The sequence below is a fragment of the Mobula birostris genome, chromosome 3, assembly GCF_030028105.1.
Source record: "Mobula birostris isolate sMobBir1 chromosome 3, sMobBir1.hap1, whole genome shotgun sequence".
NCBI lineage: Eukaryota > Metazoa > Chordata > Chondrichthyes > Myliobatiformes > Myliobatidae > Mobula > Mobula birostris.
Window position 1 is genome coordinate 87,073,909 of NC_092372.1, and position 24,835 is coordinate 87,098,743.

Consider the following 24,835-nt stretch of genomic DNA (forward strand, 5'->3'; position numbering starts at 1 on the left):
TGCGCATGCGCGGTTCCCAACCCCGCGTTTGCGCAAATCTGCAGAGAAAGTGCAGGCGGGCTGCGTACAACTCTTTCAACTTTTAACTGGGAAAAGCAAATTTTAAAGGGATTTGATTACCGAGTGAATACGTCAAGATGACCTATTGGTTTTGCCTTTTGTCATATTCGTGTAAAAATTCCCGGCGATTTATATTTTTGACGCTTTGTCCGGGTGTCTTCAATTTTTGATGAGGACAGTTTCGCTTTATTATGGCCCTGTCTAATATTTAATGGCTAAGTTATATCAGTATAGTTTGTGGAAGCTGCACTACATGTGCTGGTTGCCAGTTCAGTTCATAAAGTTCCTTCGAGTTATAACTTATGTTCAAAAACTACCATGGTATTACCGCAACTGATATCAACAAATAAACCTAAGCATTGTTACAAATTCCATTCTAAAATAAAACAAATGAAGCAAAAGAAGCTGCCGGAGGAACTCAGTAGGTCTGGCAGCATCAGTAGGGTAGAATGGACAGTCAAAATTCAAAATCGAAACGTTTCATCTAGACTGAAAGAAGAGATAAGTCTCTTCATCTAGACTGAAAGAGGTGAGATAAACGAGGCTAGAGGAAGAGCCGGCAAGCTATAGGTGAATCTCGGTAAGAGTGGGTGGGAAGGAAGTAAGAGTGGAAATGAACAAATGAATGTTGACAAAGAGTAACAATGGGCAAGGTATTCTACAACTATGAAGTTAAAAACAAGAAGACTTAAAATCTGGTCCATTTGGTTAATACGGTAAATTAGCTCTGTTTGCCTTTTGGGTAATTTTGTTTATGGGCAGCCATTCACTCACTGATCTGCAGATCTCACGTCACTTAAATATTATTCTCAGCTTTTTTTTCAAATGTTTTTATTGTGAAGCAACATCAGCTTAACCACAACCGACAACGTCCTGAAGTACAATGCTTCTTTTTTCTTTTCTTTCTTATAACATTATGAAAGTCAAATGAATGTATGTATAGTAAACAAGCAAAAAGCAAAGGAAACCCTGCCACCCCGTCTCCTTTCCCCTTCCCAACCCTACCCTCCCCTCACCACCCCCCCCCCCAAGTATGTGCTGTTTAGGTCCTACCACCTCCCACACTTAGTTCAGCTGACGGTCTCTTTTAAATACAACAGTAATGGTTGCCAGATTTTTTCAAATTCCTTGACTCTGTCCGTGATAACATATTTTATCCTCTCTAGATGCAGATTATCCATTAATGCAGCCAGCCATTGTCTAAGTGATGGAGTTTCTTTCTTTTTCCAGAATATCAGTACGAGTTTCTTTCCATTAAGTATGCCACAGGTCAGGAGTTGTTGCTGGGTAGCCTGGAATTTATTTGACCTCGCAAAAGTTCCAAAAATTATTAAAATGGTGTCTGGTATTATCTGAACCTTTAGTACCTTCGATAGGACCTCAAATATTTGCTTCCAATACTCTTGTATCCTGGGACATAAAGCATAACTATGTAACAAATTTGCATACAGATAGGCGATGATGTGTTCTGTCCCTAAACATAATCTTAAATGATTATCTAATTTATCAGCTTCTGCTGTCTCAAAACCAGAAAGGTGTGATCTTATTTAGTGTCTTAGCTGGAGATACCTGAAAAAATTACTCTTTTGCAATCCGAATTTGTCCTGGAGCTGCCGAAATGACGCAAAAATCCCTTGTATGTACAAGTCTCCAACGCTGCCTATCCCCAATTCTCGCCATGCATCAAAGGCCCCATCTATACATGAGGGGATAAAAGAGGGGTTCGCTGATACAGGTACAAGAAAAGATAATGTTCTGAGTTTCAAATGCTTCCCCATTTGTCTCCACATCTGTATGGTGCTATGGATAATGGGATTGCCTCTATAACAGGCTTTATTTAACCGAATAGGGACATAATGATTGCCTATTCTCAACTTTCTTACTGATTTCAGAATAGAATATCCAGTAAAATGGGTATAATGAAATATGCATTCAATGATTGATTTCTACCTACATGATTATTTGATCATTAATATAAAAGCAAATAGTGTAAGTAGTGAAAAAGGAAGGTGCAAGTTTTTTCTCCATGCACTGTTTTTGAATAACCTTGGCAAGATGCCTCTGGCCATTTTGTACATGGTACAGTCTGCCGACGTTTAGGATATGACAGAATATCCAATGGGCAGGCTGCTTTAAGATTCTTGATTATTCATAGAAATACTGGCAATTGATCATGCACTGTATCTGGTGCTCCTAATGTGGCTCCTCTACATTGTGGAGTCCTGACGCAGCTTGGGGTACTGCTTTGCCGAGCACTTCTGCTCCGTCTGCAAAAGCGGGATTTCCCTGCAGCCAACCATTTTAATTCTTATCCCCATTCCCGTTCTGACTTGTCAGTCCATCACCTCCTCCTCGGCCATGATGAGGCCACTCTCAGGTTGGATGAGCTACACCTCATATTCCATCTACGTAGTCTCTAACTTGATGGCATGAACATTGATCTCTCCAACTTTAGGTTTTCTTCACCTCCCCCTTTCCTCTTCTTTAATTCCCCACTTTAGCCTCTTACTTGCCCTGTCACCTATCCCTGGTGCCCTCCTCCTTCCCTTTCTTTAATGGTCCTCTCTCAGATTCCTTCTTCTCCATCTATCCCCTCCCAGCTTCATATTTCATCCCTCCTTGCAGACTCACCTGGCTTCACCTACCACCCTTTAGCTTTCCTCCTTCACCTCCATCTTCTTATTGTAGCATCTTTCCCCTATCCTTTCCAGTCCTGATGAAGGGTCTCCACTATAACCTGACCTGCTGAGTTCCCCCAGCATTTTGTGTGCGTTGCTCTTATTTCCAGCATCTGCAGAACTTTTGTTTACAACTGGAGTACAGTACTGTGCAAAAGTCTTAGGCACATACATTTAACACTAGGGTGCCTAAGATTTTTGCACAATACTGTATGTCGAAGTGGAGCAGAGAGCAAGTTTGTAAATCTGACAGGAGCAAAGGGTGTTGCATTTGGCAAGGGTGGAGCACCACAGGAGGGGTGTGGGACAGGTGGCAGAGGAATGCCAGTGGCGGGCGGGCAGGCAGGCAGCACAGATGCAGACACACCCAGCCATGAAACAAGGTCATTTGATTCCAAACAATTGGTTTATTGATCATTACAGAACCTCTCTCTGGTACTTCCCACTCCCTTCCCCTTTTCCAAACCGTGATTCCCCTTCACTGGCTCCTTCCCACTCTCCATCCACAATAGAGACCCCTAAAAGAGTCAGGTTTATCACTACTCCTATGTCATGAAATTTGATTTTTTTTTTGCAGCAGCATGGCACAACACAAAAAAATTACTACAGTATTGTGCAAAGTCAGATACTTAAATACTGTGCAGCTCGGGAGCTAGGGACTTTTGCACAGTACTGTATTTCCTGAATTGTGCCTTCTTGAGGAGAGAATAACTTCAGCCAGTGAGGAACAGCCACTCGATGCAGAATGCCCAGTCTTGAACCTGCTCCTGTTAGTTTCTGGTCAATGATGATCTCAAGATGATGGTGTGAGTGATTTGGAGATGATAGTGCCATTGAATGTAAAGGGAGAAAATGTTGCGATTCTCTATCGTTTATTGATAATCATAGCCTTGCAGTTTGTTATCTGAATGCTTTTTACCACTTTGAACTCCAAGGCTGAATGTTATTCCGATCAAGCTGCATGCAGGCGAATTGTTTGAACATCTGCAGATCTGCAAAGGAGTAGAATGTTCTTTCTTTATGTGGAGTAAGACACAGAGTGATGGTTTCAGGGTCACTACTTTGAAACAAGAAATTAGTTGGAGGCCTTAAAATATTCAAGTGCTGCTTTAGGCTGGACAGCTTTCAGTGGCATTTGCAGAGCTCCTTATATCATGCATAATGAATAGTGTCTCAGTTTTCCTCCATCTTAAGTTTCCAAAATCTGATCATAACTAATTTGAGAGACATATGAAGTCACTTGCACAATTTTAGCTCATCCATCCAGAAGTTTCTACCATTGTTTCTCAGTGTGCTACTTAAAGTTATTTCTCATGTCCTTTGGAATTTTTCACACCTTCCTTCTGTTTAATTATTCAATATTCACTTTGCCTGTATTGAATGTGTTCAGCAATGACTGGATGATCAATAAGGATTATATGCAGTTTATTTTCATTTATTTGACTTGTATGGACTCAACTTTGCTTATTAGAAAAGGTCAAAGAAACAATAAAACCACAAGGCAAGTATTGACTTTTCCTTTCAACTGGGGACAGACATTTCTCAACTACATTGAGTATTTTTCAAAACCTGATAGGTTATTACTGTAACTGAACAAGAGAGATAGGACACATTATAATTTTGGTGACTACTACAACACGTTCCTCTGTAGCATGATCGGACATAGTTCAGGAATTAAAATCATTTGTAATACGGGTAGAAACTACCCCCCACCCCTGCAATTATCTTCATGATTATAAAAGTTAATTTTAAAAAATCTCCTCTAAAAATTACTATCAAATTCTATCTCATCAAACTTAAGGTGGGGAGTAAATGTAAACTAACTCACAGACACAAATAATGTGACTGGTATATTTTGCCACAGTTCTAAAACTGAAGGAGGAAAATACATGAAATATTCAATGAATATGCAGTTTATGATTTCTGATTTTCTTGGCTCAGGGAGACTGCAAACTCCACTAATGTTCGTGTTGGTCTTCCTGCCATTCCCTTGCGTAGATAAGGAACTTCATCTTTGTTTGACATTACACCAGCTATGTCAAGATGAGCCCAGTGAGGTACTGTAACAAATTCTCGAAGGAAAGCTGCGGCTGTACATGCTCCACCAGACCTGCTGGAATATTTCAAAGCACAGTCAAAGTTAACAAGTGGCCTGAGTGAATACATGTTTTTAAATTCTCTTTCTGGAAATAAAACACGAAAGTAACAATTTCTGCTGGATGGTCTGTCATACTGTTCCCCTGAATTTCTGCTCAATTGTAAGTAACACTGTCAGGAACACTACGAGCTGGATAAAGTTTCGTGGTTGACTAATTCACTTACATTTCCGTAATTCTACAGTTTGTTATATTCTACCATTTATTCTGGCACCACTGTGTATGCCAAGATAAAATTCAGCTACAATATAGATCAACAGTTACATAAGTGCATTTAATATAGCATGTCCAGATATTCCTTACCAAGGCATAACCACAGTTCAAAGTACAGGTGTTTCCCACTTTTCGAACGTTCGCTTTACGAAACCTCGCTGTTACGAAAGACCCACATTAGTTACCTGCTTTCGCTAACAGAAGGTGTTTTCACTGTTTCAAAAAAAGGCAGCGCACGATAAAAGGCAGCGCGCGCCCCGAGCAGCCAAGCGCCTCCCCTGAAACTGCATTCTAGACAGCATTGTTTAAACACATGCCTGTGAGCAGCCGTTAACAAGATGAGTTCTACGGTTTCGGAAAAGCCTAAAAGAGCTCGTAAGGATGTTACACTTAGCGTAAAACTAGACATAATTAAGCGTTTTGGTCGTGGTGAACGAAGTAAGGACAAAGTGAGTTTGGCTTGTGGAAGTTGATGAAGATGATGTTGAAGAGGTTTTGGCATCCCATGACCAAGAACTGATAGATGAAGAGCTGATGCAATTGGAAGAGGAAAGAATAACAATTGAAAGCGAATGCAGTAGCTAACTGACCAAAAGTGAAGTCGTCCAGGAGCTGAACATGAAGCAACTGCATGAGATGATAGAAAAATGCGCGAGGCTAAGCAGTCAAGCATACTGTCGTTTTTCAAGCCTTCCACATCAGCCACAGCAGACGACAAACCTCGGCCTTCGACATCGAGGCAGGCAGACATAGAAGAAGATGACCTGACTGCCCTGATGGAAACAGATGATGATGAGATGACACACCAGTGTCCCACCACCCCAACCCCTGGGTCACGGAACGATACATTGCCGCGGAGAATGCAGTGGTAGCCGGGGCGCACCTAGCACATTGCCGATTGTGTCGCCTCTGATCTGGGCTGACATTTACATGCCGAGCAGCACCTAATTAATTAGCTTGTTTATTTCGGCTTTTTTCTTAAAGATGTGCTGGGTGCGTCCCGGCCTGCCCCAACCTCCAACAACTCAGCCTAACATACCGTCATCAGTGTGCTCGGCACTGTATTCGAGATTCCCATAAGTGATACTACAGTGTATATACATTATTTCTACTTTATATAGGCTGTGTATTTTTATGTGTTATTTGGTATGATTTGGCAGCTTCATAGCTTAAAGGTTACTGGAGAGAGTGTTTCTGCTGAGAGTGCTTGTGTGAGATTTTCGCTGCGGAGAACAGTGCGGCAATGATTGTAGAAAAGTATTTCTACTTTATATAGGCTGTGTATTTATCATACCATTCCTGCTTTTACTATATGTTACTGTTATTTTAGGTTTTATGTGTTATTTGGTATGATTTGGTAGGTTATTTTTTGGGTCTGCGAATGCTCACAAATTTTTCCCATATAAGTAAATGGCAATTGCTTCTTCACTTTACAACACTCCAGCTTACGAACCGTTCCATAGGAACGCTCTACCTTCGGATGGCGAGGGAAACCTGTAAATTTATTATTGAAGTACATGTCACCATATATAACCCTGAGATTCATTTTCTTGCAGGCAATCACAGTAAATACAAGAAACAGAATAGAATCAATGAAAGACTGCCCCCAACAGGATGGACGATCAATGTACAAAATACAACTGCAAATACAAAAGGAAAAATAAATAAACAATAAATATCAAGAACATGAGAAGAAGTCCTTGAAATTGAGTACATAAGTTGTGTTCAGTTCAGTGATGGGGTGAGTAAAGTTGAGTGAAGTTATCCCCTCTGGTTCAAGAGCCTGATGATTGAGGAGTAATAACTGAACCTGGTGGTGAGAGTCCTGAGACTCCTGCTCCTTCTTCCCAATGGCAGCACCTGTGATAAGGGTCACAGGTGACTAAAAGATAGGTCAAAGAGCTTGGTGGTAAATCAAATTATAAGAGAAGAGCGAAACAGCTTAAAGAGGAAATTCTATTAAGTGAATTTTAGATGGCTAGATGCCCAACTGCTAATAATGGAGCAAAGCATATATGCATTTATATAGGTATCCAGGAAGTTACTGAGATACAGTAAGGGAAAGTCAGAAATGGACTTAAGTAAACTAAATGAAATATGTAAATTCCTTGCACTCTGAGCCAATGCAATAATAGAAATGGTGACAGAATGAACATGCGGTTTACAATATATTTTGGAAGGAGGAGGAAACTGGAATATCTGGAAACTCATGCACTGTGAGTGGACATTGTACATGGTCCCTGTAACCACGAGTGTCCAGGTATTCCAGTTTCCTCCTACTTCCAAAATATGTGCTGGTGGTTAAGTTAATTGGCTACTGCAAATCACCCTTGCCAGCGCAAGAATCAGTTTGGGTATTAATAGGTTACAGGGAAAAAAATGTGGGGAAACGGGATAACAAACACAAGAGATTCTGTAGATGCTGGAAATCACACAAAATGCTGGAGAAACTCTGCTGATCAGGCAGCATCCATGAAGAGGAATAAACAGTCAACATTTTGGCCTATAGACCCTTCACGATTCATCAGGACTCATGAGGGTCTTGGCCAGAAACGTTGCCTCTATTCCTCTCCATAGACGCTGCCTAACCTGCTGAGTTCCTCCAGCATCTTATGGGGAAATAGGACTGATGGCATAAACTCAGTATGCTGAATGGCTCCCTTGTATCTCATAAGGAAATATGAGAAAATGACAAAGAAACATTAATCTATAATTCCTACAGATACTAAGCTATATTCTGAAAAGCCAAACTGTCCTATAACTTGTATTCATGACATCAAGGCTGTCAGTGTTCACTGTTAAACTAACAACAATTTAGGTAACTGCACATGATCAATTAAAAATTGAATACAAGTTGCTGTCAATTTCTCCAAATCAGGTTTGATATCACTGGCATAAGTTGTGAAATATGTTGGTTTGCAGCAGCAGTAAATTGCAAAACATAATAGTAAAAATAATTACAATGAGTATACATGTATATCAAAAATTAAATAAATAGTACAAAAAGAGAGGGGAAAAAAGTGAGGTAGTATTCATAGGCCGACTGTCCATTCAGAAATCTGATGGCAGAGGGGAAGAAGCTATTCCTGAAATGTTGAGTGTGTTCAGGCTCCAGTACCTGCTCCCTGATTACAGCGATGAGAAGAAGGCATGTCCTGGGTGATGGGGGGTTCCTCAATGATGATTGCTGCCTTTTTGAGGCATTGTCCTTTGAAGGTGTCCTTGATGCTGGGGAAGAAACTGCCCATGATGGAGCTGGCTGAGATAAGTTTCTGCAGCTTTTCTGATCCTGTGCAGTGGCCCCTCCATACCAGACTAATGCCAAGTAGAACGCCCTCTTGCAGAAATTTGTGTTGTTGGTGAAATCGCAAGCCTCCTCATACTTCCAATGAAATATAGCCACTGTTGTGCTTCTTTGTAACTGCATCAATATGTTGGGCCCAGGATAGATCTTCAGAGATGTTGACACCCAGAAACATGGAACTACTCACCTTTTCCATTGCTGGTCCCTCAATGGAGGACTGATATGTATTCCCTCGACTTCCCCTTCCAGAATTTCAAATCAATTCCTTGTTCTTACTGATGGTCATTGATGCGACATCATTCAACCAGCTGATCTATCTTGCTCCTGGACACTTCCTCATCACCATCTGAAATTCTGCCAACAATAGTTGTGTCGTCGGCAAATTTATAGAAGGCGTTTGAGCTGTGCCTAGCCACACAGGTGTGGGTGTAGAAAGAGTACAGCAGTTGGCTAGGTACGCATGCTTGAGGTGCACCCATATTGATTGTCAGCAAGGAGAAGATGCTATTTCTGATGTGCTATACTGTGCTCTCCTGGTGAAGAAGTCAAGAATCCAGTTGCAGAGGAGGGTACAGAGGTTTTGGAGCCTGTTGATTAGAACCAAGGGTATGATTGTGTTGAAATGCCAAGTTGTAATCAATGAACAGCAGGCTGGCATAGGTATTACTATTGCCCAGGTGATCTAAGGTCAAGTGGAGAGCCAGTGAGACAGCACCTGCTATAGACCTATTGTAGTGATGTAAAAATTGCAGCGGGTCCAGGTCCCTGCTCAGGCAGGAGTTGATTCTAACCATGACCAACCTCTTCACTTCACCACAGTAGATGTGAGTGTAATTGGGCGACAGTCATTGAGGCAACTCACCCTACTCTTCTTAGGCACCGGTGTGATTGTTGCCACTTTGAGGCAGGTGAGAACCTCTGACTGCAGCAATGAGAGATTGAAGATGCCCTTAAGCACTCCTAACAGTTGGTTGGCACAGGTTTTCAGAGCCCTACCAGGTATGCCATCAGGTCCTGACGCCTTGCGAGTGTTCACCCTCTTGAAAGATGTTCTGACGTCAACTTCTGAGACAGGTCAGATGGTCACCAGATGCTGCAGGCATTCGCACAGGTGTAGCTTTATTCTCCCTTTCAAAGCATGCATAAAAGGTATTGAGCTCATCTGCGAGTGAAGTATCACAGCCATTCATGATTTTGGGTTTTATTTGTAGGAAGTAATGGCCTGCAAACCCTGCCAGAGCTGACGTGTATCTGGTTCAGTCTCTAACCTCAGTCAGTATTGGTCTTTTTCCCCCTCAAGATGCATTCTTTCATATTCTGTTGATGGAATCTGCAAAGAGATCATTCATGCAATACAGTTGACTGATTATCCATTATCCTTCCTCTAAAGGCATTTAATAATATTACGTATTCCACAGTCAAAAATGAGTGTTAAACAATAGAAAATGAATCTTTGCTGAGCAACCTCTCTGGCCCCTGTAGAACAACTTGTAAATACAAGTCTCTTTCAGAGAAAACTCAGTGCCTGTGTGCCTTTGGTGGACAGGTTGGTCTCAGTCAGGCAGACACAGACTGAGACTCAGGATAAGGTGGTGCCAGAGGGTGACTTCTCCCAGCCAGTTTGTGTAACAGCTTAAATTCTTCTTTTCAATGCCTCTTTTTCAAGGTAACTGGAGTCCTTTCAGGAGTCCTCGATCTACAGCTGCACTCAAACTGCAGTTCTTCATGGTGGTGGGTTCCTGTACTTGGGAGTTTGCAGATTGACCGGGTTTCAATACTTCCAGGGTGGCCTGAAGACGGTTGCCTTTGGGATACGGCCCTGTGGCCTCAAATTCTCACCAGCGTCGCGAACTAAAGCGCCGCAGGAGACCAGAACTTCGAAACAGCGGGTGTGACTGTCAGAGGCCTCTGCACCCGGGCGATCACTCTTGCTGTTTCTATTGACAGTAAGTGAGAGTTTGCTGCTGATTCTTGAGCTGGGGGAAACTTGAAATAAAAGTGACGCTTCAGACTGTAACATTGAAACAGCAAGCTATTTGTCTCCCCTCTCGCTGTGGAAAGGACTGATACTTCTCTCCCTGGTTAGTGAGAGAGTGCCTGTGGCATATCGAATTGATTGGGTGAACAATAGTTTGTGCTGGACAGCAGATCACAGTCTCTCTTTGGGGGCTTTGCTATTGCTTGCTTGGTGCACGGTGGGCACTGATGCTCCCTACTGGAATAAGTGGGGGGGGGGGCTAATGCTTTTTGCTGTTGCTTGTGTGTGGGACGGGGTGGGCTTTTGGGTTCTTGTGTTTCTTTTTCTGTTATTTATTTTTTGGGGTTTTTCTTCTGTTTCATGGGTCAGCATAGAGTAACAATTTCAGGTTGTATATTGTATTAAATGGAACTACTGAGACCGTGACCCTCAACATGGAGTCTCCTCCTCCGTCAAGGCATACGTCATCAGCTTACCCAACACCGGCAGATTGACCTACCTGAACAGCATCATTTGGCAGGAAGGTGGGACCAAGGACATCTAGTGCAGACTCAGCAAAACTAGAAACATCTTCAGATCAATGAGCAACATATGGGGTTCAACCAAGTACAGTGTCTACACCACAAGGTGAAGCTGTACAAAAGCTGTGCTCTGTTCACTCTTTTGTATGGGTCAGAATTCTGGTGCAAGACAGAGAATGACCTTGCTAAGCTGTCATCATTTCACACCACCAGCCTCCAGAAGATCATCCTTATTTTCTGGACAAGAAAGATGTCCAACCACGTCCTCCTCCTTCAGGGTCACCAAGAAGACATAGCCACAATCATCATGAGGAAACACTGGAGATGGATTGGGCACATGATGAGAAGTGAGGCCAACTCCATCGAGACAGCACTTCATTGGACCCCTGAAGGGTGGAGGAAACGCAGCAGACCAAAAACAACTTGGCGCTGTACTGTAGAAGCAGAATTGAGGACCCCGATCCACACCTGGGGCACAATAGAGAAAATGGCCAAGGGCAGACAGAGATGGAGGGCTTTCATTTCTGCCCTATACGCTGGAGGCATAGCAGGTAGTAAGCACAGTCTCTTCAGTAAGATTACTTAATAAAAGCCACAATTTCACAAAATGGGGGAAACAAACTTGAAGGGCAGAATCGCATAATCTTGGTTATACATATTATTCAATTCCTCCAGTGTAAAGCAATGTAACTTTAACCGTAAAAGTTAATGACAAGATGCAATTTTCACCTGTATTTGCCAATGTTATTCAGGTCTGCTAGTTGTGATTCTGTGACTTGTCTGGTGTAATGTTGAAAAAGTGGCATCCTCCACACACGATCTCCAGTCACAATACTAGCCTAAAAAAAACAGCACAAGTCCAAAATTATAAGTTATGGCCAGGTTGCTTAGAGACTCGTATCTAATATGTCAATAGCACACAAGCTGGAAGCAGGCCATGATGGTCATACAATCCAATTAGTTTCACTCCCATCCTCTCCCTGTAGCTCTCCATTGTTTGTATTCTTTGCACAACTCTTTTGAATTATATAATTACACAAGATTTTTCTCATGACTCTTGATTCTTTAGGCACTCCTTCAACCTATGTTCCCTCTTATTGCCAAATGTGATAGTTTCTCATTTTCTGATGTCTGTAAATTCTGATTTTAAATACTTTTATAAGGGTAAAGGGTTTCTTCTTTTATGTTACTGCGAAGGCTCATAAAATGGCTTCTTTGTTATGTTATAATAAAAATGGCTTTTCTGTAATAATAACTGCGATGTAAGGAGTTCTCTCTCTCTCTCCTTGTTTGGATTATATTATTGATAAGAGAGGGAACAAACCAATGAGTGTCCATGTTTCCTTTTTGTGGGTGATATTCTGTCTCATATGGCTGGGAACCGTGTGGTTTGGCAGGCTTTTCGGGACAAGACTCAGAGAAGAAGGACATGCTGGACGCGCTCTGGTTGACCACCGTGGTTGGTCCCGAGCGGCAAGTCAAGGGGGTCGAAGCAGATTAGCCTGGTGGAACAAGGACCCTGTTAATTGAGCTCCAATGATTGTGCACGAAGTGGCTGAACTCTGGTAAGTTTGGCGCCTTTTACTTTTATATTGTATCTCTATTAATTACGTAGTTCCAGTAAGATTTATAAAGTGTAATCTGTAAATCGTGCATTGTGTGCTGTCTGATATTTGATGTGTGAGTTTGGACCAGGGTGCATTACACAGCAACTACGCGAACCATGAGACACGGTTGGGCGGCGGGCAGAGTTTCCCCTAGATAAACACCAGCCAATAGAACTGAGCGTTACATAACATTATCTAACAGCCTCCTGTCTCAAGAACAACTTTAGCTTCTCCAGTCCAGTCACATAGCTAAATTCTCTCAGCTTCAAAACTATCTCATTAATTTTTTTTATCTGTATCCTCTCGAAAACCCTTACAATATTCCTGAAGCACAGCACCCGGAATGAACACAATATCCTTTTATAGCTAAGCATGTTTTATAAGAGCTAATTGGCACTTCCATGCTCTTGTACTCTGCATCCATTTATAAAGCCCAAAATTCTGTATGCTTTTTTAAACCACAAAAAATGCAACATTTTAAATTTTGTTTGTCATCTATTTACCCATACCAACAAAGGGTGGAGCTTAGGAGGGATAATGGCGACTCCTTTGCTTGTATCTTCGGAAACAGCTCTATTTCCACCTTTAATATCTTTTTTTACCCCTTTCAGGGTTCTTTTGAAGACCCTGACCTGGAGTTACACGCAGGCTTTGGTTCTTTGCGGGAATGGAACCTGTTCTTGGGGTTCCATGACTGGCCGTTATTCAACATGCCAAGGGTTTGGCCCGAGAGTCTCGATCGTGTTCAGAAGCCTAAGGCTATGTCCGCACTAGACCGGATAATTTTGAAATCGCTGATTTCAAATAAAAATGACAGGCGTTCACACCAAGCGTTTCTCCATCCACATTAGAACGGATATTTGGGCAAATCTCCTCCTACTGGGCATGCGCAGGACACAGAAAACAAGCGAAGAGGAAATGGTATACTTGGTGCGTGTTTGTCCAGTTACAGACTAGAAAAACTTTAAAGGAATTGCTGTTGGCTCTCGCGCAGGAGAACTTAAAACTAAAAAACAACAAATACTGGAGTGTATGGAGGCAACCGACAGGGTGATCACGAACAGTATGACCTAGCTGACAACAAACATTGAAGAACTGACTAACTCTGTTGCATTAATAACGCACCTTGTTAAATGTATAAAACATGTCTGCATCAGTGTTATCTTGTATTTCCATACGTTACATTAGGCGGTTACGCATCTATTTTCAGAGAAGTACTTGCATAAATAGGTAAACCACCTTCATATAAGCAAGGACAGAAAACAGGGCAAAGTGAGTTTACTTATTTATTCAGTAAGCTATGGGTCAAAGTATTTGGTGGGTACATTTCTAACTTTCCTGGCTTCAGCTCGTTGCCGTCTGTTCTGAAATTGTTAGGTTGTGTGGGGGGCTGCATTCAAGAAAACAATGAAATGCCGCGCTGTCGCCTTCTGTTCCGGCACATCATAACAGAGTTTTAAAATAGTCAAAAAAGCTCACTTTACAATTTAACTCTCACACTGTTCACACCGACTGCACGTTATAACAGCCGCCTGGTAGTGCTTGCGCAGTACCAAGCAGAAGCAGAAAAAGCATTGTTGTTGTGATGTTGTCATGACAGCATTTTTAAATCTCTCCGTTTACCCCATCCACACTACAACGCGCAACAATCGTTTTCAAATTTACACACTCGAGAGTGTTTTAGAAAAGCTTCGTTTTTGGGGGATGAAAACGCTATTTCAATGTGGACGGAGGGTCAAAATGAAGAGAAAAGGCTTCATTTTCAAAATTATCCAGTGTAGTGTGGACGTCATCTAAGATTTCGGTGATAAAGTTAAGACATTATCGATTGGAATTTGGGCTTGGTGGGATCTTTTGTCAAGGTTGTCTTTTGTGGAAAACTTAACGTCTCCAGACTTTTCACACCTTTTGGTTTCAACAAAAGTGGTCTCTGATGGAGCTAAATACAGGACATACCTTTATCAATTAAGATTTAAATTTTAATAGAGTCTTATATCTAAGTTATTAAGTTTTGCTCTATTTGGGTAGCGGGAATGTCTATGAAACTTTGTTCTGTGAAGGAATGCAGAGTCTGTCTTTATCAGGCTACCTCCACACGAGACCGGATAAATCCATAACCGAAGCTTTTTCCTCTTTGTTTTGACCCTCCGTCCACACTGAAACAGCGTTCTCCTCCTCCAAAAACAGAGCTTTTCTAAAACACTCTCCAGAGTGTTTAAATCTGAAAACGTTGATTGGGCAGAGTAGTATGGACGGGGTAAAAGGCTAATTTTAAAACCGCTGTCATGACGTGCCGGAATAAATGGTGGCGGCAGCGCGGCATTTCATTGTTTTCTTGAACACAACCTCCAACACCACAACAACAATATCTGACAATTATGTAACATTGTATGGAAATACAAGACAACACTGATGCAGACATGTTTTATACATTTAACAAGGTGCTTTATTAATGTATTGCTTGTGCAAACATTCAATAGATGCAATTGTCACTTTTACCCAGGAACTCGTTTTATTGCACATGTTAAACACAGCAAAATAATACACACAAAGATGGCAAAAGGCAAACAAATGAGGTAACAGCAAATTTCACTTTTGTCCAGTAACAAGCCTTATTGCATTTAGTTGTAGCTGTCGTCCCTTTCATCGGTGAAGAGGCTATGGCTATAGGAAATGTTTTTGGACAAATGCGCACCAAATCTTTCGTTTGGCACTTTCCTATTTAAGATTTTTTAGTCTGTAACTGGACAAACGCGCACCAAGTCTTTCATTTAGCAATTTCCTTTTAAGTTTTTCTAGTCTGTAATTGGACAAACGCGCACCAGGTATACCGTTTCCTCTTCGCTTGTTTTCTCTGTGTCCTGCGCATGCCCAGTAGGAGGAGATTCGCCAAAATACCCGTTTTAATGTGGACGGAGGTATTTTCAAAAATGCCGGGTGTGGACACCTATCGTTTTTACTCGAAACCGGCGTTTTCAAAATTATCCGGTCCAGTGTGGACATAACCTCAGAGACACCTGCCTTCAGATCAAATAATTCCCAGTTGGGAAACACAAAGCTAAGTACACATTTCATGCCTTGCTGTTTCACATCCCTGTATCCTTTCTGCCTCTGATAAAAGGAAGTGAACTGATAAAGACCAGACCGAGTGGAGGCACTTTAATTAAGTAACTCAGTTTGTCCATAAAAAACCTGGTGGGGACCGGTACATCTAAAAGTGCTCCTTGTTTTGAGAGATCTATAAATTGTAACACTTCAGAATGTTAAACAGAAACCCTCATGGTGAGCCGCAAGAAAGAGACATACTTTTCTCTTTCTGATGAATTAGGTTCCGAAGGTAGTCTTGCCGGCTGAGTTCGAACTAATAAATGGGTGGAAGGCAAAGTTAAGACTTGCGTGTGCTGTTTATTTGGTCCAGCAAATTTATGTTTACATTTGCACTCTGGAGACGGGCAGATCAAGGGTCAGTGCCATGGCAGGAGACTCGTGTGTCATTGGGGAGGCCGGAAAATCTTTCACTGTGGGCCTGAAGACCTAAGGTCTTCTCCGTTTTCATGGATGTTTGCGAAGAAAAGGCATCTCAAGATGTATATTTATACATTTCTCTGACATTAAATTCAACCTTTGAACCAACTTGTCTATATCCTCCTTAAATGTCCTCTCCACAGTTCATTACATCTCTTTTGTATCTTCTCCAAGTTATATGTTATGACATCTATATCCAAGACCAAATTATTAATATATATTACAAAAGGAATTGAACTCTACACTTCCATTCAAACCCAGTAAGTCTTTTACTACAATTCTTTCCTCTGATATAGACACATTAATATCCATCCTCTTAAAGCCTCTTTGTGTTGGGCACGTGGCCAAGTGATTAAGGTGTTTGTCTAGTTACCTCAAGGTCGCCAGTTCAAGCCTCAGCTGTGGCAGCGTGTTTGTGCCCTTGAGCAAGGCACTCAATCACACATTGCTCTAGTCTGCGAGGAGTGGCGCCCCACACAGACTTCCAACCTGCAACTTGTAAGGCATGAAACTGCTCAACGCAGGCCTCTCATGGTCTGAGTCGATGTTCCCTCCCTCCCCTCTTAAAGCCCCATTTATTAATGAGTTCAATCCTGATGGTAACCTATTCATGTAGATCTTTATCAAGCACATTTGGAAGATCAGAAATACCCAATTACATTTCCTTTGTTGATCCTCTTTGTACTTCAAAAACTCTACCTTATTAGTTAAACATGATTTACCTTCAATGTTGGCTTTCTCAAAAGAAAAATTTTCAAAAAATGTACTTTTATTTCTGGAGCTACACTTGATAATAGTAAACAATAGTGTATAATTATTGGCTCACTCCTAAGGTACTCCTCTCATCACAAAATAAAACACACATTGTAGATCATATAGACACAAAAACAACTCAGTTTAAAAAACAAGGTGTTCTAAATTATCTTCAAAACATTTTTGGATCACTTAAAAATGTATTAAAAAAAGATGGATTAAATGACAGATTATGGAGGAGGAAGTGTTTGCTCTTCAGGTAAATTAGGATGGACCCTGTGGAAAGCTGGTGTAGAAAATGCAGGGCACCAGCAGAGGTATTTAAAACTTTCTTAGCCATAGGAGAAATGGGTGATAGCTAATGCTGTTCCATTGTTGAATAAACCAGGAAATTACAGACCACCGAGTCTGACATCAGTAGTCGGAAGGTATTCTAAGGAACCGGATTTATAAGTATTTGGATAGACTGAAGTTGATTAGGGACAGTCAACATGGCTGTGTGCATCGTAGGTCGTATCTAGCCAATCATAGTTTTTGACGAAGTTACCAAGAAAGCTGATGAAGCCAAGGGTTGTTTTGAGGTGACAGACCGGCAGGCACTCTGTGAGCCACATGGAGAGGATATTGATGGGCTCACAGAGTGCATCACTGCTTACATCAACTTCTGCGTGGACTGCAATGTTCCGACAAAAACTGTCCTTCGTTATTCAAATAACAAGCCATGGGTAACAAAGGACATTAAGGACACCCTGAGCGCTAAAAAGAGGGCGTTAAGAGATGGAAATAGGGTACAGGAGGAAGCTTGAGTGGAAACTCCAGCAGAACAACATGAGAGAGGTCTGGAGGGGGATGAGGACCATCACTGGGTTCCGGCAAACTAGCAACAGAGGAGCTGAAGGCAGTGTGGACAGGGCCAACGAACTTAACCTGTTCTTTAACAGATTTGACATTGTGGCCCCTGCCCATCCCCCACATGAGTCATCTGTTGTCGGCCCCCAACCAACACATATTCCACTCTCCCCTCCTACCCCTCTTCACAGTCCCCCACCCTGCTCTCATGACTACACCATTTCCCCACACGAAACCACCACGGTGAGCTTCACAGCTGAACAGGTGAGAAGACAGCTGAAACGTCTCAACCCAAGCAAGGCTGCAGGACCGGATGGTGTCAGTACCAGGGTGCTCAAAGCCTGTGCCCCTCAGCTATGTGGAGTACTTCGCCATGTCTTCAACCTGAGCCTGAGGCTCCGGAGGGTTCCTGTGCTGTGGAAGATGTCCTGCCTCATCCCTGTGCCGAAGACGCCACGCCCCAGCAGCCTCAATGACCACAGGCCGGTGGCATTGACCTCCCACATCATGAAAACCCTGGAGAGACTTGTTCTGGAGCTGCTCCGGCCTATGGTCAGGCCACACTTAGATCCCCTCCAGTTAGCCTACCAGCCCCAACTAGGAGTTGAGGATGTCATCGTCTACCTGCTGAACTGTGTCTACGCCCACCTGGACAAGCCAGCGAGTACTGTGAGGGTCATGTTTTTTGACTTCTCCAGTGCGTTCAACACCATCCGCCCTGCTCTGCTGGGGGAGAAGCTGACAGCGATGCAGGTGGATGCTTTCCTGGTGTCATGGATTCTTGATTACCTGACTGGCAGACCGCAGTACGTGTGCTTGCAACAGTGTGTGTCCAACAGAGTGATCAGCAGCACTGGAGCTCCACAGGGGATTGTCTTGTCTCCCTTTCTCTTCACCCTTTACACCTCGGACTTCAACTACTGCACAGAGTCTTGTCACCTTCAGAAGTTTTCAGATGACTCTGCCATAGTTGGATGCATCAGCAAGGGAGATGAGGTTGAGTACAGGGCTACTGTAGGAAAGTTTGTCACATGGTGTGAGCAGAATTATCTGCAGCTTAATGTGAAAAAGACTAAGGAGCTGGTGGTAGACTTGAGGAGAGCTGAGGTACCGGTGACCCCTGCTTCCATCCAGGGGGGGTCAATATGGACATGGTGGAGGATTACAAATACCTGGGGATACGAATTGACAATAAACTGGACTGGTCAAAGAACACTGAGGCTGTCTACAAGAAGGGTCAGAGCCGTCTCTATTTCCTGAGGAGACTGAGGTCCTTTAACATCTGCCGGACGATGCTGAGGATGTTCTACGAGTCTGTGGTGGCCAATGCGATCATGTTTGCTGTTGTATGCTGGGGCATCAGGCTGAAGGTAGCAGACACCAACAGAATTAACAAACTCATTCCTAAGGCCAGTGATGTTGTGGGGATGGAACTGGACTCTCTGACGGTGGTGTCTGAAAAGAGGATGCTGTCCAAGTTGCATGCCATCTTGGACAATGTCTCCCATCCACTACATAATGTACTGGTTGGGCACAGGAGTACATTCAGCCAGAGACTCATTCCACCGAGATGCAACACAGAGCGTCATAGGAAGTCATCCCCGCCGCCATCAAACTTTACAACTCCTCCCTTGGAGGGTCAGACACCCTGAGCCAATAGGCTGGTCCTGGACTTATTTCCTGGCATAATTTACGTATTACTATTTAACTATTTATGGTTTTATTACTATTTATTATTTATGGTGCAACTGTAATGAAAACCAATATCCCCCAGGATCAATAAAGTATGACTATGACAATGAAGTGGATGTTGTCTACATGGATTTTTAGCAAAGCCTTTGACAAGGTCCCCCATGAGAGACTGGTCAAATAGGTTCAGTTGCTTGGCATTCAAGATGAGGTAGTATATTGGATTAGACATTGGCTTTGCGGGAGAAGCCAGAGAGAGTGATAGTAGATGGTTGCCTCTCTGACTGGAGGCCTGTGACCTAGTGTGCTAGAGGAATCAGTGCTTGCTCAGCTGTTGTTTGTCATCTATATCAACGACCTGGATGATAACGTAGTACACAAAATGAGCAAACATGTGGATGACACCACGATTGTGGGCCAAGTGGACAGTGAGGAAAGCCATCAAAGCTTGCAGTAGGATCTGGACAATGGCAGATGGAATTTAATGCAGACGAGTGTGAAGTGTTGCATTTTGGGAGGACAAACCAGGGTAGGACATACACAACAAGCAGTTGGGCACTGAGGAGTGCAGTAGAACAGAAGGATCTGGGAATAAAATACTGAGTACAGGAGTTAGGATGTTATGTTGAATTTGTAAAAGACTGGTGAGACCTAATTTGGAATACTGTGTGCAGTTCAGGTCACCTACCTACAGGGAAGTTATAATAAGATTGAAAGAGTCCAGAGAAAATCTCCAAGGATGTTGCTGGGATTTAAGGACCTGAGTTATAGAGAAAGGTTGTGTAGGTTAGGAACTTATTCCCTAGAGCTCAGGAGAATGAAGGAAGATTTGATAGAAGCATGCAAAATTATAAGGGGTATAGATAGGGTAAATACAAGCAGACTTTTTCCATTGAGGTTGGGTGAGACTAGAATTAGAGGTCACGGGTTAAGGGTGAAAGATGAAAATTATCTCTTTCTTTTTGTATTTGCAGAGTTTGTTGTCTTTTGCACACTGGTTGAATGCCTAGTTGATGTGGTTTTTCATTGATTCTATTATGGCTATTATTCTATAATGAATTTATTGAGCATCCCCACTGGAAAATGAATCACTGCGTTGTATGGTGACATATATGTACTTTGATAATACATTTACTTTGAAACGTTTAATGGGATCACGAGGAGGAACTTCTTCACTCAGGGGGTGGTGACAGTGTGGAAAGAGCTGCCAGCGGAAGTAGTGGATGCAGGTTTGATTTCAACATTTAAGAGAAAATTAAATAGCTACATGAACCAAAGGGATATGGAGGGCCATGGTACGTATGCCAGTTGATGGGACTGGGCAGAAATATAGGTGGCAAAAACTAGATGGGCAAAAAGACCTGCTTCTGTACTGTAGTGCTCTATGACTCTATGTTCAGATATACCATTACAATAATGTTGCACCATTCTGAGTTTGATGCGGCCAACATTCAAACTAGTAAACTAGCCTGTATCCCACTACAGCTACAAATTACAATCCAAGAGCCCATAATTGCATGTAGTCATTGTTCCGTTTGATGTTTGTTGAGCAGAGTACAATCAATCAATCCTACTCTATAGTGCTACATCAATTTACAATGTGAATCAGAGTGTATGGTTTTACAATACTTCTGATTATTATGGCAATAATTTGCTAATTCATCATTCTGTAGCCATATCAATATTTTAAAATTAATTTTGTAGAGAGGTTGTTGAAAACCATTATTCACAAATTGCTGTCACCATCACAGTATTTCTATACAGTATATTCAGCAAAAATTGGCCAATTAGTTTAATAGAATTATACTGCAAACTCCCCAAAAAAACTGTAGGTAATCGAGAGGGAGAATTGAACATGCTTGCCTCTGATCTACACCATTCTTCTGTTCTGGATTTCTTCCACAAGTGTAGAAAAGCTAAATTCATTTCCTAAAAGTACAAATTAGATCTTAAATACTTGGTATAAAACTAAATTAATCTTACTTGCTTAAGGTGTTCCCACAACCAGTCAGAGTTGGTAAAAACTCCAGTCGCTGCTGACCCCAAGGCAACATCCATAGCCCCTGTTAAAAATAACTTAAATCAATTCACTGCTGTTGGACGTTTTAAAGGTGTTATTAATGTTTGCAGTTCAACCATGGTCTTACACATGACTAAAAATTCTCCGGTCACTTAATTATACTACTATAGTGGTCATTTTACTAAACTGAACAGATATCAGATGTTCAAATCCTACCATAGAAGAAATGGGGATTAGAGGGTAGTTTTCCAAAGAAAATTTTTTAAAATACTTGAGTAACTGATCTTGATTAAATCAAAACTGTTCATCAACCCCCCTAAGGGAAATAAACCTGCTGCTCTTCCCTGGCCAGTATAGCAGTACAGGGTTACATCAATGTATTTTACTCTTAATGAACAGAAGAGATTCTGCAGATGATAGTACAGAAATACAGAATAACACATACAAAATGCTGGAGGAACTCAGCAGGTCAGAAGTATCTAGGAAGAGGAAAAAACAGTCAATATAACCAACTACTCCTAATTCTTAACTCTCTTCTGAAGTAACTGATCGAGCCAGTCATATAACTGCATCAAATGTCTTGACACAATTTCACACTGGTTGCAGTCACTCAATGAGATCCATCAGTATTTTCTCAGAGCATCTGTGGCTTAGCCAGCAGACTGCTGAAACCGCCGGGTTTCATGGAATTTTTTTTATGCTTTGAATACATTTTGTAGTTATCATAGAAAGCATCCAGTGCAAAACAATCCGTCTGCAGTTAGAATGATTTTCACACCAGCTCATCTGTAAGAAAACGCTACTTGGGATTCCCTAAAGGTTAAGTTGCAGGTTGAGTCGGTGGTAAGGAAGGCAAATGCAATGTTAACATTCATTTTGAGAGGACGAGAATAGAAAAGCAAGGATATGCTGCTGAGGCTTTATAAGGTATTGGTCAGACTGCATTTAGAGTATTGTGAGCAGTGAAAAGATATGCTGGCATTGGAGGGGTCCATAGAAGTTTCACGAGAATTCTCGTAGGAATGAAAGGGTTTACATATGAGTACAGCTTGGTGACTCTGGGCCTGTACCCACAGGAGTTCAGAAGAAACCCATTTAGAAAAGAGATGAGGAAAAATTTCTTTAGCCAGACGGAGGCGAATCTATGGAATTCATTGCTACAGCTGGCCATGCAGCCCAAGTCATTGGGTATATTTAAGGCAAAGGTTGATAGGTTCTTGATTAATGAGGGCATCAAAGGTTACGGCGAGAAGGCAGGAAAATGGGTTTGAGAGGAGTAATAAATCAGCCATGATTTATTGAGCAGATTCAATGAGCCGAATGGCCTAGTTCTGCTCCTATATCCCACAGTCTAAAATTATCATCAAATGCACTTACTGATCTTGTACAAAGAAAGCAATACCTGTTAAAGTTGCAGCATTTACAAGAGCTTTGGGTTGAAATTCATGTGCATAGCACAGGGCATCAGCCAGTACCAAACGACCCTCAGCATCAGTGTTATCCACCTTAAAAATATAGGATAATTCATAGTGAAAATATGGAGTTATGCCAAAATCAAATCTGTAACATATAATATAGAAGGCAGAACTCCCTCATACCCACTTAACAGTAACCATGTAGAAAATGGCTATGCTTGCTATTAGAAAAACATCTGAATAAGTTTAGCATTACCTGTATCGTTTTCCCATTCTTTGCTCTCACCACATCACCAGGTTTATTTGCCCTGCCATTCACCATATTCTCACACAACGGAGCCACACCTAAAAGACACATTAATCATGTGTGAATGTTTTACCACTGCACATGCCATCTTCTGTAAATTCCAGCTAGTAAAAATTATACTCTCTATTAGGAAAAGAGAAATCTTTGATTCAGTATCCTCAAATCTTTCAAAATTTAGATTTCAACATAATTGCCTGGATTTTAAATTACTTTTCTTTGGTTTAGTGCTACTCAGTAGCATGGCATATTTTCAATTGTAAAACTATATTCTTGTACTCTCCCCTTCCCTCCTAATTCTTTTGTGTCTAGAAATCTCTCTTTCTTCAATATATTCAGTGACATGATCTCCAGGAACTGTTGTAGCAAGTTCCTCAAGTTTACCAATCTAAAAAAAGAAACTTCTCGCCCAAGTCCTAAATGTTGTCTGTGTATCTTAAGACTATAACCCTTCAAGCTCAGTCAAAATTTCAACGAGATTCCTTTCAGTTTTGTAAACCGCAGTGAAACGGGCCTACTTAAGCTGATCTCTTCTCATTGAAAATACTAGTATCCCAGGAAAGTTAAAGTCTGTCCCGAGCCTTGTGGCCCATCATGCTTATGCTGATTTCTGTGGCGAGAAGCGACTGAGAGTATGAGATTCCCCCCCCCCCACCCCCCGGATAGGACGCCAGTCTATCGCGAGGTTAACCCTCAGCACTTGCCAGTCCCCAATTTCAGCTGGGTGGACTGGAGCAGTGCGTGGTTAAGTGCCTTGCTCAAAGACACAACACGCTGCCTTGGCCGAGTCTTGAACCCATGACCTTCAGATCATGAGCCAACGCCCTAACCACTTGGCCACGCGCCAGTTATCCCAGGAAACAGCTTGATTAAACTTTTGCACTCTATTGAACTTTCTTAGGGATATAGACCAAATGTATACATAATACTCCAAGGATGGTCAAATCAATCATTGGGGACCTAAGTCACCACAACCACAATCTATTCCAGCTGCTACCACCCAGGAAATGGTACCGCAGCATAAAAGCCAGGACCAACAGGCTCCAGGACAGCTTCTTCCACCAGGCCATCAGACTGGTTACTCATGCTGATTTGAGTGTATTTCTTTGTTACATTGACTGTTCTATTTATCATAAATTACTATGATTGCATATTTAGACAGAGACATAATGTAAAGGTTTTTACTCCTCATGTATGTGAAGAATGTAAGAAATAAAGTCAATTCAATTCAAGCCCGATATAATTGTACTAAGATAGCATTGCTCCTCTACTCAAAACCTTGTGGAATAAAGGTTAACATACCATCTGCTTTCGTAATTGCTTGCAGTGTGACAAGAAATACAAAAACATCAACATGCATCCTGCAACAGCATTTTTTAATCCACTCTCACTTAAATAATTATCTGACTTCCTCTTTCTCCTACCAACTGAGCAATTTCCCATTCATCCACATTATATCTGCCCTCTCGTCTTTTTCACCTTGACATTTCTTTGCATCTTCCTCACAACTAACCCAGTTTTATGTCATTGACAAAGTTGAAAATTGTAAGACCACAAGATATAGAAGATCTAGGCTTTTCAACCCATTGAGTCTGCTCTGCTTATCCATCACGGCTGATTTATTATCCCTATGAAACCCATTCTGGTGCCTTTTCCCCATAACCTTTGATGCCCTGACGAATCAAGAACCTATCAACCTCCACTTTAAATATCCCATTGACCTGGCCTCCAGAGCTGCCTGTGGCAATGAATTTCAGATTCAC

The 24,835-nt window shown here is 41.9% G+C and overlaps 1 protein-coding gene across 2 annotated transcripts in view; it reads right to left on the reverse strand.

The window, feature by feature from the left end:
* Nucleotides 1-3,191: 3,191 nt before the first annotated feature.
* lap3 (leucine aminopeptidase 3) overlaps nucleotides 3,192-24,835 on the reverse strand; it is a 46,321-nt gene continuing 24,677 nt past the window's right edge. Inside the window, exons 9-13 of one of the 2 annotated variants that reach the window (XM_072251880.1) lie at nucleotides 23,025-23,113; nucleotides 22,756-22,858; nucleotides 21,317-21,396; nucleotides 11,640-11,749; nucleotides 3,192-4,848 (exon numbers count right to left, since the gene is read on the reverse strand). In XM_072251880.1, coding sequence (XP_072107981.1) covers nucleotides 4,653-4,848; nucleotides 11,640-11,749; nucleotides 21,317-21,396; nucleotides 22,756-22,858; nucleotides 23,025-23,113 — 578 coding nt within the window. In that variant the 3' untranslated portion in view covers nucleotides 3,192-4,652. Of the gene's footprint in view, nucleotides 4,852-11,639; nucleotides 11,750-21,316; nucleotides 21,397-22,755; nucleotides 22,859-23,024; nucleotides 23,114-24,835 lie in introns of both variants that reach the window. The other variant, XM_072251879.1, reaches the window with a different exon arrangement.